The 10,937-nt window shown below is 42.0% G+C and overlaps 1 protein-coding gene across 1 annotated transcript in view; it reads right to left on the reverse strand.

Moving 5' to 3' along the window:
• Positions 1 to 10,680, reverse strand: part of NTNG1 (netrin G1) — a 288,466-nt gene extending 277,786 nt beyond the window's left edge. The window contains exons 1-2 of the mRNA XM_049616687.1: positions 9,628 to 10,680; positions 1,895 to 2,648 (exon numbers count right to left, since the gene is read on the reverse strand). Coding sequence (XP_049472644.1) covers positions 1,895 to 2,140 — 246 coding nt within the window. The 5' untranslated portion in view covers positions 2,141 to 2,648; positions 9,628 to 10,680. The remainder of the gene's footprint in view (positions 1 to 1,894; positions 2,649 to 9,627) is intronic.
• Positions 10,681 to 10,937: the final 257 nt, after the last annotated feature.

The following is a 10,937-nucleotide window of genomic DNA, read 5'->3' on the forward strand; positions in this document are numbered from 1 at the left end:
GTCTCTCTCTGTCCCAAAAATAAATAAAAAAAACGTTGAAAAAAAAATTTAAATTACAGGTTGAACACACTATACAGGACCTATGCAAGTGGAAACGGCACACTGCAGAAAGATGTCTGCTCTTTTACTTCAATCTGTAAATTATTAAACAATTCCAGAAGAGGCATATTGCTACAAGTGTCATACAAACCAATATATAGAGCTAGAGTGTTCTTCATAATATGAAGAGTTGGCCCAGAATTCATTCTCTGCTGTGAGGAGTGCACAACTTATCACCTGCACAGCAATTTCCCTCCAAATTTGCAATGAGATCTTAAATTTGACCTTTTATGAGAGATTATCAAAGACCTTACACAAAGCCAACAAATGTCCCTGCTCTTTTACAGATTTATTATAGTTTTGCTAATGTGTTTGAATGAAGTACTCTTCTAGAAGTCTCTGGTTTCTAAAATGTACGTTTTTTGGTTTTTTGGTTTGTTTTTTGTTTTTTGGGTTTTTTTTGCAAAGCACATACCTGTTTCCCAGAGAGACGGGTCCTCTCTTTGAAATATTTAGTCTTTCAGGGCACTTTAGTCATTGTGACACCTAATAGCCAAGATCTTTTTCTCACCCTCCACAAAATCAGGTTTAGACTATAATTCAAACCAGTCCCCAAAGGCACTTCTGAAAAATGGCAAGCCGTTAGCTTTTAGGTAAAAACACTCTTTATTGCTCAAAATTGTTTCCTGTTACAAAACCTTTTCCACAGTGCTAGGTCTAAGATGATCTTATGTTAATTTAACTCACTGGGGACTGTGAACAGATGCTACTTTGATTAATAGTTTCACTATCCTGAAAATGCCAGGCCGGGTTCAAGATAATAAAGTCAGATAAGAATACTATTAAAATCTGCCATATGATTATATCTGTTACATGGGGAAAAATGGGATCACAATTCCTCTACCAAATAAAGACCGCCTGTAATAAAAAAAAAAAATGACATAAACTAAATGAACACACTATCTGGACTCTCTAGCACCTTAATTTACATCAGCTTAATCACCAAATTCGTGACTAATACCTTTAGGTAAACTTTCAACCATGTCCTTAGTGAAAATCCCATGTGTCACTCCAAAGTTCTTCTTTCACATAACATTTAACTTTTCACCCCGGAAAAGACTGATGTACACAACAAAAACAATGAATTCTTTAACTTGGCCTCTCAAAAGGATAGTGTCTGAATTTGTATGCCAAGGTCACTACTTTTCAGCAAATATGCTTTCAACATTCCAACATTCGTATTTAAAATACCCATAGAAAACCAGGACCCTTGAAAATAAGGACCCCACATGAGTTGACAAACAAGACTTTTCTGGAGGCATTACCTCCTCTCTTCTTTGCTTTTCTTCTCACTGACCTCCTAACCAAGGACTTCCACATCACATCAGTTTCCTGATGAGGAAAACCATGAACTCTAACCTAGCCTTGAACAATGAACCTCAAGGGTGGCCCTATACAGGCATGTGAAGAGAACTTTGTTTTTCTAAAGTTGGTTTACCAATGGATTTTATCCTTTACTATAGGACATTTGGCCTAATCATATTCCCAGACTCCAATCTGAAACTGAACCCTCAGCCTAACTCTTTCTTTTCTCAGTTATATACAGTATGCCTGTTTCAGTGGAAGCTTCGGTTTGTAAGGAAGGCAGAAGGCACGTTCCAGTGCATGAATCACCCTGCGAATCGTAATCCCAGGTCCTGCAAACCTCCACCGAGAAGAAAGCTAGCCTATTAGCACCAATCTGCCACCAGCAGATTCAGCTCATTGCTTGAGTTTTCACACTCACCACATCTGTACACGTAAATGACATGCCTCCACTTAATATGAAACATTCTATTCAAAAGGGTTGCCTCACCATTGCACAGAATGTCTCAGGAGGGTCTCCACAGGTAATGTCCGGAGGATCCAGTTTTACTTTCAGATATTTGGTCATGTCCGTGGATTCCGGCTGACAGGCCATGTAATCCCAAACTTTCCCTTCTTCTGTGTAAATCTGAGTCTTACACACATCGTAATGTCCCCATACCAAAGGGTAGGGCTGCATCACTGAGGACACTGTAACCCAAAGGGCATGAATTGACAGGAATCTTGACAAATACATCTCTAAATTCTTGGCAATCTTTGTGGTAATAAAGCAGGGTTTGCTTATTTGTGATCTATGTCCCTTCTACATATACATATATGTGTATATGTAGGTAAGTCTATATATTAAAAAAAAAAAAAAAGAGGATGAAATCTCAATGTAGATTCCAAATCTAAAAGCCAAGGGTTGATATTGTGCGTGTTCAGGTATATCGAGGATTTGGGTGGAAGTCTAACATACTTGTGCGGTAGGCATCACCAACAACGTGCAGCTTTTTCGTTGTCCTAGAACGTATCTATTACACTCAGGTCTAGTTTGGTTTTTGTAAAAGATGTCCAGGAGCAAAGGATGATTTAGCGATGTGATGGCTCTGCCGTTGTACATCCGATAACCCTGGGTGATCCTCAGTGCTCGTGGCTCACAAGGGATGCTCAGATGCACTGATAGTATCTGAAGCAAAAGGATGAGTGTCTATAGCCCGGTGTCTGCTTCTCATCAATCATTCTTTCCTTCTGGCACCAACACCCTTTAAGAAACAGGAAGAGTAAAAGTTATTGCCCCAGAATCGATGCATTACAAAATGTTTGATATGTTGACATTTGGGAGGGTTGATGCAATATAAAGCAAATTGGTGTAATATGGATAACCTTTACGCCGATGCTTTGCTAGAATGAGCAAACCACAGAAATCATTCACATTGGGGAGAATTTTGATACGAAGGACTTAACTCTTCCGTAACAAAGACAGATGTGCATGTTCCAGGTGAGTTACAGGTTTTCGCTTCAAAAATCATATTTCCATCTTGACAAAACTGAGAGCAAGCAGCTAGATTTAAACATTTCTCATGGATTGCAATGCTAGAAAATCTTACAGGAGAACAATGGGGGAAAATGAACGCTTTTATAACAATGACAAAGAAGTGACAACTACTTGTATGCCTTTTGTCTATTGGCAAAGAGACCCTAAAAATCTCTAAATTCCGTGTACATTTCTTAGCTTTTGTTAGCCCGAGTGAAAACTGGCATTGTTGGCACAAGGCTGTCCCTCTGGATTTGCTCATTATATGGAAGAATTTAGCCTCTTTTGTTTAGTTGCATTTAGTGATAAAGATAACTTGGCTCTCTGGAAAAAATACTCAAAAATAAAACCAAAGGAGGAAATTTTCCTTTCATAAGAATTTTCTATTTTCTTACATCTTTTTATAGCCATTACATCTGCATTTGCACTTACTTTCTGTAACAGGAGAGAATTTGTCCCAAAGGCGAATATTATACGCTGCCTTAAAACTAAAAGCTCTGTAGTAAAATGCACAATTTAAAATGCACATATAAAAACAGCTGAGGGTGAGTTAACAGGCCATGAAGCAGAATAATATGGCACTAATTCTAACAGAAAATAAAAATTACTGTTTAAAAAGTACTTTTGGTCAACCGATAATGCAGCCTACATAACTATGAGTACTAGTCATTGGTGAGTTTAACTGGCAACTTTTCTCTTTAGAGATCACTGTCCAAATCTAAACAAAAAATAACATTTGGAACCCAGGTGTAAAAAAGAGGTATTTGTGTAATTAGTTGGTTCATCGTGTCACAGTCCCAATAATTAACTATTTTTTAAACAATTGAAAAGGACAAAAAAGCCCACAGTTTAGAAAATACCATTACAGACCCTTTAATTCACATTAAGCAGTTTAAATAGGGAAGTTCACTATCTTCAAACAATCTTGTAAAAGGAATTCAATATATTTAAATAATGCACCATCTTAAAATGAACTAAGCCACAGAGACTATGAAATGCCAAGGGATGGCTGAATAGTGTTTCCATAGCAAAGTAATTTATAATAATTGCTTTATGGATGCAAGTGCAATTTTCATTATATTCAATTCATAAAATGTTATCATCCAGCTGCAATTTGTGATATTTTCTATTAGGAAAAGTGTTGAATATTTGGGTTCCTACGAAGCAATAATTAGCAGTTTGTCTAAACATGTATAAACTGCTGATTTGAATCTGCCTCCTCCTTGTAACATAAAGACTGTACTATACCGTGTTGGGCACATTTTGATATCTTAAGCTAAAAAGAAAAAAATCGCAGAGAAGCATGTGTTGTGGCTAGCACAGCCTTCTGCTTTTTCAGATTTGGTGGTAATTTTAAGTTGATATTTTAAGAAACATCCAACAATTTGACAATTAATAATCTGAAAAGGTTGTGAAAATAATACACATGCACATTTTCTAGATGCATTTTCATCTGTGTGTACTACTTTGTTATCACAAGAAGACTCTCATGGGGTGTAGGGGAGCTGGGCATCACAACAGACAGCAGAAGTGTAAAATCTACTAGACTAGAACTTATTAACTTCAATTCTTAATTTCAAATACTTAGCAACTTATTTATCAAGAACAATATAATCTTGAAGGCCAGGAATGGACTGCTCTGAGTGTGAACCAAGTGAAAATTATGAATTAGTTTTTAATACTGTTTTTCAAATGTGACCTTAAGTATATATTTGAATGCTCTTGGAGCTTAATCTTCAGTTTTTTTGTTAAACAGTAAATGTTATCCCCTAATCTATTTATGTCTTATATCCCTTTCTTTATCCACATTTGCCTTACTACAACCACAAAATAAAGGATGACCAGGTGGCTGTACGTGAAAAATTTGGACACTAAGGAAATGTATGTGAGCCTGTTACTGTTTCCTGATACAACAGCAATCCCAATAGAACGAATTCTCATTAAAGTATAGCAGAATTATAATGATGGTCATTACACAGAATTATGGACTACACCATTGATCGAATTTAGAGCACTGACAAGGAAAAACGCAGAGGAGTGCAAGATATTTGAATATTAGGCAGTTGCAGGACTGTGCGACAGACATTCTTGACAAGAAGCAGCCAATTATAGCTTAAATTTCTGGCACATAACCAGTTGTGATTAATAGTTTTCCATTACATTACAGACATATTATTAATGTATTAAAAATGTCAAGCTTTGGCAAGCACTAATATGGCATGGCTCAGTTAGTCTGCAGAATTTACATTTAATGAGCTCCCATTGACACAGAAAAAGATATTGACCACGCATATTACAGATCAGGAGCAGAGGGTCACTAAGCTGTTCTTTAACATAATTGCTTAATTTCATTCTAATTTTTGTATTTGTAGCATGTATTCTAGCGTGTGTTCTTTATATAAGGTCTCCTTACTTTTTTCAGTGCCACATACACTTCAAAGAAATTCCTCTTAATTTAAAATTAGTAAGAAATTAAATTTGTGAACTGTCATGACACACAGTGGGAAAGGAAGCCTCTGTCAAAATGGAAAAGTTGCCATTAAAGTATAATTATGGAGTTTTCAAAGAAAACAAAATGATATGAAAATAGAATATTGTTTACCCCCTAACCTCTATTGTCTTAATGGCACTGGTTCCCATCTGGCTATGCTTTCAACCAGGTTAAAATCATCAATTGCTTCTTAAAAGCTAGGTCATCACAGCAAATATCGAAGCAAATGGATTATGAGAAAGACAGTCAATGACATATTTGAAGGTTTAATATAGTAAACCAACCCCTTCTGGCCCATAACTGAACTGATTGCCAAATAATATGGGCTTTCAATTGTATCAGGTGTCTGCATCACCTAAATGTGAGCAGCTTCAGAAGAGCTCTGGGCAGCCCCAGTTCTAGTTCTTTGCTTTGCACATCTTGGAAACTCACTGTACTCAAATAATGCCATCATCTCTACCTACACACTAAAGTACTGAGAAGTCCTCTTTGATAAAAAATAACCACTAATATGCTATGAGAACTCCAAAGACTCTCACTGGTATATAAATGTGCAGAGCCAATGTAAAAACATAAAATTATGTCATGTCCTCAAGTTGACAGATATTACTGATCTGTACTAAAATGGGCTATAACATGGCTTTGCATCCATGAGACATCTTTCTCCCGGCTTCTGTAGCTAATTCCCTTCCACCTTGGATTAACTTTGCATAAGATCCTTCACAGGCCCTTTCCCTCACTAGAAGAGAAGCCTTACAAAATATTACACGGAAGTAATAATGATCAAAATTATAGACAATTATATTCTAAAAACAATCGCCAATTTCATCAACTGAGAGGAAAATATTGACAGTAAATCTGTTAACTCCAGCTCATTCGTTTTATTATATAATTTCACTAGGAGGTGGGGTTGGTGGTAGTAGGCTATTTATTCCATAAATATTCAGCTCTTCGGGGGCACCTGAAATAGACAGCTATTGACTCATTCCTCATAGACATTAAGACTTTTATAAATATGCATGTTTCTGAATGGGAAGGAACAAAAAGAACATGGACTATCATCACATTTCATTGAGTGAAAAGTATAAAGAGATAAAGATACGACCCAAATTCTATAACCCACCAAAATTAGCAGATTCAAACACTGTCATAATGAGATGGACTAGACGAGACCTTTAAGATATGCTGAATGCTCTTTGCATTTATTTATTTGTTGTGAAGAAAGCATTTCCTAGCCATCTTAATGGGAAACAATTTGCTTCTATCCTTTTGCTAACTGTCTCTCAAAATGTAAGGAATTTAACATGTATTACAACGCCATTGGCATATCTTATTCATTCTTGATTGGGTATTATGAGCAACTGCCTATCATGAGATTCTTAATAAAACCGAATAGCACACCTTCGTATTTGAAAATCTCGGTTTTCACAGACGGAAGAATGATTAGAGAAATCAGATAGCATATACTTGGCAGGATGTTTGGGGATGGGATAATACATAAAATTATTTCAGAATCAGTTAAGCCTAGAAGAAATCTGGGGTTTCATTCCCATACAACAGCAAATCTTGCCTTCTTACATAGGGAAGTTCAGACATCCAAGGTTTCAAACACACATTTAAGAAAATGTACACCCACCTGAAGTTCTGAAACAAAACTCTGGATTCTGAAGATGAAATTATTTTTTTAAAGTATGCTACATCTCTTACTGACCTATAATATGATACACACACACACACACACACACACACACACACACACACACACATTTTTGTTAACACAATAATTGACTTTCTGAGTTGCATGAAATTTTTTCTTTCCAAGCGCCCTGATGCTCTTGTAACTCCAAAACTCTCCAAATCTTTACAACACTTAGAAAACATATCAACTAAATGTGTAATGGTTTAATTCTTTGACATATTTTTTTTTCAGAATAATAATGGAAGCAGACAAGTAGTTGCACCAACTGCAAATATACAAAAGGAAACTGCAAAATACATTGGCTTCCTCCTAAAAAAGCTAACCTGAATCACTTTAACACACATGCCATGTGAAAGCTGACAAAACAAAAATTTCAATAGAAAAAAAAAAGCTTTGTGTGCAAATAAATTGTTTTCTTACAAAATTTTAGGATTATATCTCTTAAATTTCACAGTAGGAAATATCACCAAATTAATAGCCAGTATGTGGAATTCTGAATGCCCTCATGTTGGTCTTTAGTGGCGAAACAGATGTCACTTCATGGTTCCAGAAGAGAAAAGGAAATACATCCCTTACGTTTATAAACTGTAACAACATTAAGTGTAAAACACTTGATGCATTTTTTCCCCTTTGTATCCTTATCCACATGCAAAGGCCCAAATTTTATCTTCATGAAAAACTGAAAGTTGCTTATCTTCCAAAAGAATCTTGGACAGTTATTGAACGGCCTTTCCTTTGCCAAAGAGAAAGGGGGGGGGGGGAGGATAAGACATTCAAAGTGATACAGTTCAAAATACTTAATGAAATCTGAGGTTGCTAATTCCCCACAGGTTAGAGATACTCTCAAGGTCTAGGCAAATCAGAAAAACCTGGTCCCGTCTCCGGAAAAGACAATTTCTGGGAAACTTTTTCTAACAAGCTTAACCATTATGTAAATTTGAATAAAGCATTTTGTTGGAGGATCTTTCTGGGTAGTCCCCCCCCCCCCATCACCATTTCTGTAAGATAGGAAAACTTTTAGTGTTTTCAGTCATAAAATAGGGCCTTATTTCTAGAGCAATACGAGTGCCAGATATGCCATATGCTTGGTGGAATTCTGAATCTTACTCAGAATTTTCCATTCCAAAGACTGACAAACTGTTATGATAACGAGGGGCTCCATTACCGTTCAGAGTGCAGAGAAGAATGGAGGGGGAGTTGGGTAACAAAAGCCTCTACTCTCGGAAATCTATACCTGATGCGACGATGGGAACGCAACCTCCGACTTCTCCAAATAAAGTTCCTTTAAAATCCCCGCTAGGAATTTTCCTGCAAGCCCTGCAAGATGACAACCTAAGTGGATGGGGTGGAGGGTGGAGGTCCCCGGGTGAGGTTACTAGAATAAACAGCAGAGGGCGCAGTTTCTTTTTTTATCGAACTTTTCGCGTGTATGAATCACTTAATTGGTTATTTTGGGCCCAATAATATTCGGGATTATTTGTATTATATATAGATATCCACAGATCCATATAGGACAGGAATTCAGTGTCCCTAGACGATTGCACCAACCGGTTAAAGTCATGCCAGCAAAGAATCTGAGCAAAATATTCCACACAGCATTCCTACATCAAGTCTTTCCCTCTTTGAATTTTCCCTTCTCCCCAGCTGCACACCATGGGATAGTAATGCTTTAATCTCGCACCAATAACGGAGATTAAAAGAAAGAGACTTCAAAAGCTCTCAGTGTGGCCACCGGCTCCACAGGGCCGGCAAGAGGGCAAGTTTTCTCCCCAAGCAAAGACAATTGGCAAAAGGAAAAAAAAAATCCTCTGGCGCGTTGTGTGTGGCCAGGTGTGTGCGCGTGAGAGGGGGAGCGCGCAGGGTGCCGGTCCGTGAGTCCGCCGAGGCACAGACCCCGCGCCCCGGCTCCGGAGGCAACACTCACAGACACGTAACCCGCTCGGGGCGCACACCCAGGAAGACTCGCGTGTGGGTGTGAGAGTGTGCGGGTTGTGTGCGCGCCGCGGCTCCGCGCGCTGCCTCCTCAAGGCGCTTCGCAAAGTTCCTCGCCCACCCGGAGCCTCCCTCCCGCCTGTGGATCGCAAGGGCGGGGTGGGGGGGAGGGGGCGGAGGGAGGGAGGGAGCCCGGGGTTGGGGGTGGGGGGAGAGGGGCCAAGAAGAGACGCGCGGGTCTCCGGAGGAGGGGGACGCCGGCTGCACTTACCGTGTGGCCCGCTTGCCCTTGCGCCGGCCGGGAGCCGACCGACGGCGCGGGGCGGCGGCCCTGCCCAGCCGGGTGCGCCTCGGGCGGCGACCGCAGCAGCGGAGCCCGCGGGCGGCGCACGGGCGGGCGGCGGCAGCTCCCGCCGAGCCTCCTCCCGGGCGCGTGGGGAGCGAGAGGGGTGGGGTGTGGACCTGAGCCGCCGCCGCCGCCGCAGCAGCAGCCCCGGGGTCCCGCTCGCGCCCGGCCCGCCGTGGGAGAGGACTCTGCGGACCCCCAGCCCCGCGCCGGCCCGCCACTCCCCGCCGCTTAATTACCTTGGTCGCGGGCCCCAGAGGGGGAGCCTCCTGTGCGTCGCCCCCTCTCGGAGCCCTCGCCGAGAGGGGGAATTCCTTTCCGTTGACGTCCTCTTCCGAAATGCAAAAGATCAGTGACTTTGACAGGTAGATGAGGGGGAGGGAGCAGGGGTGGGCGGAGAGGAAGAGAGGATGAGAAAGGTGCCTCTCCCTCCAAAAATATAGTGATATTAATAATGAAATCGCAGCCTTCGGGAGGTCTTGCCAGCCCAGTCCCCCGCTTGCCGGCTCTCCTCCGCTCCTCCTCGCGCCACTGCCTCTGCCACTTCTCGCCTTAAACTTTTACTGGGGGATTTTTTTTTTTTTTTTTTCAGCTGCAGGACGATTTCCTGATTCCTGGGGATCAGAACCAGCGGCCGGGCGGTTCTACCCCGCTTGGCACAGCTTTCATTTTATTTCAGATGAAGACGTTGAGCTTAGTCAGAAGGGACATAAATCAGGACAATTAGCATTGGCGCCAAGAAGATCCTCTAGTAACAATTTCGCCCGGGCTTCCTTCGCGCATTCCTCCACTCAAGTCAGAAATGTCACCGCACATAGCGTTGATGGCTGTGAGACGCGACGCACCCAAAGTCCATTTGATGAAATATACATGGCCCACGACGCTTCTGGATTGCGGTTCCCGGGCTCCCCGCCCCCGCCCGCGGCGCCTGGCCGGAGCGGCTCCGAGCGGGCAGCAAGCTCTCAGCAAACTTAGGGGTGCGTGCAAATTAAAGAGTGAGCGTGAGGGCCGGTGAAGAGAGAGAGAAAGAAGCGAGCCCCGGGAAGCCGCAGCCCTCAGAGGGGTGGCTCGAACGTTTCACTTAAAAGCAGATCTTCTGCAACTGCCAGCAAGTGGAAGGATTGCAAACCTTACGCTACCTCGAGACCTGGGCGCTCCGAGCGGTCCTAACTCCGTCCCGCTCGCTGTCGCTGCGGCTGCTCCCGCCGCCCGTGCCGCCGCTCCACGACCTCCCAGCGCTGAGGCTCTGAGACCACCCTTCACCTCCCCACCCCCAGCTCGCCCACGGAAGCGCCCTTTCCAGTAACTCTTCACGTACCATCCACTCGAGCCCCCGCCCGTCCCATCCCTCGCTGCTCCTTCTCCTCCCCCAAACCGTTCCTTAAGCGCACCCCTCGCCCCTAGCAGGGATCCCTATTGAGCTTTTCAACCAACAATTCCCTGGCCTTGCCAGCGGCCCCTACAGCGCCAGCCTTGAACCTCCTCATTTAGAAATCCATTCCCCTTTGGAAAGTTGAAGTTCAAAAGAAAGCTTGTCAGATCTCCTTGC

The sequence above is a fragment of the Panthera uncia genome, assembly GCF_023721935.1.
Source record: "Panthera uncia isolate 11264 chromosome C1 unlocalized genomic scaffold, Puncia_PCG_1.0 HiC_scaffold_4, whole genome shotgun sequence".
In the NCBI taxonomy this organism is placed as follows: domain Eukaryota; kingdom Metazoa; phylum Chordata; class Mammalia; order Carnivora; family Felidae; genus Panthera; species Panthera uncia.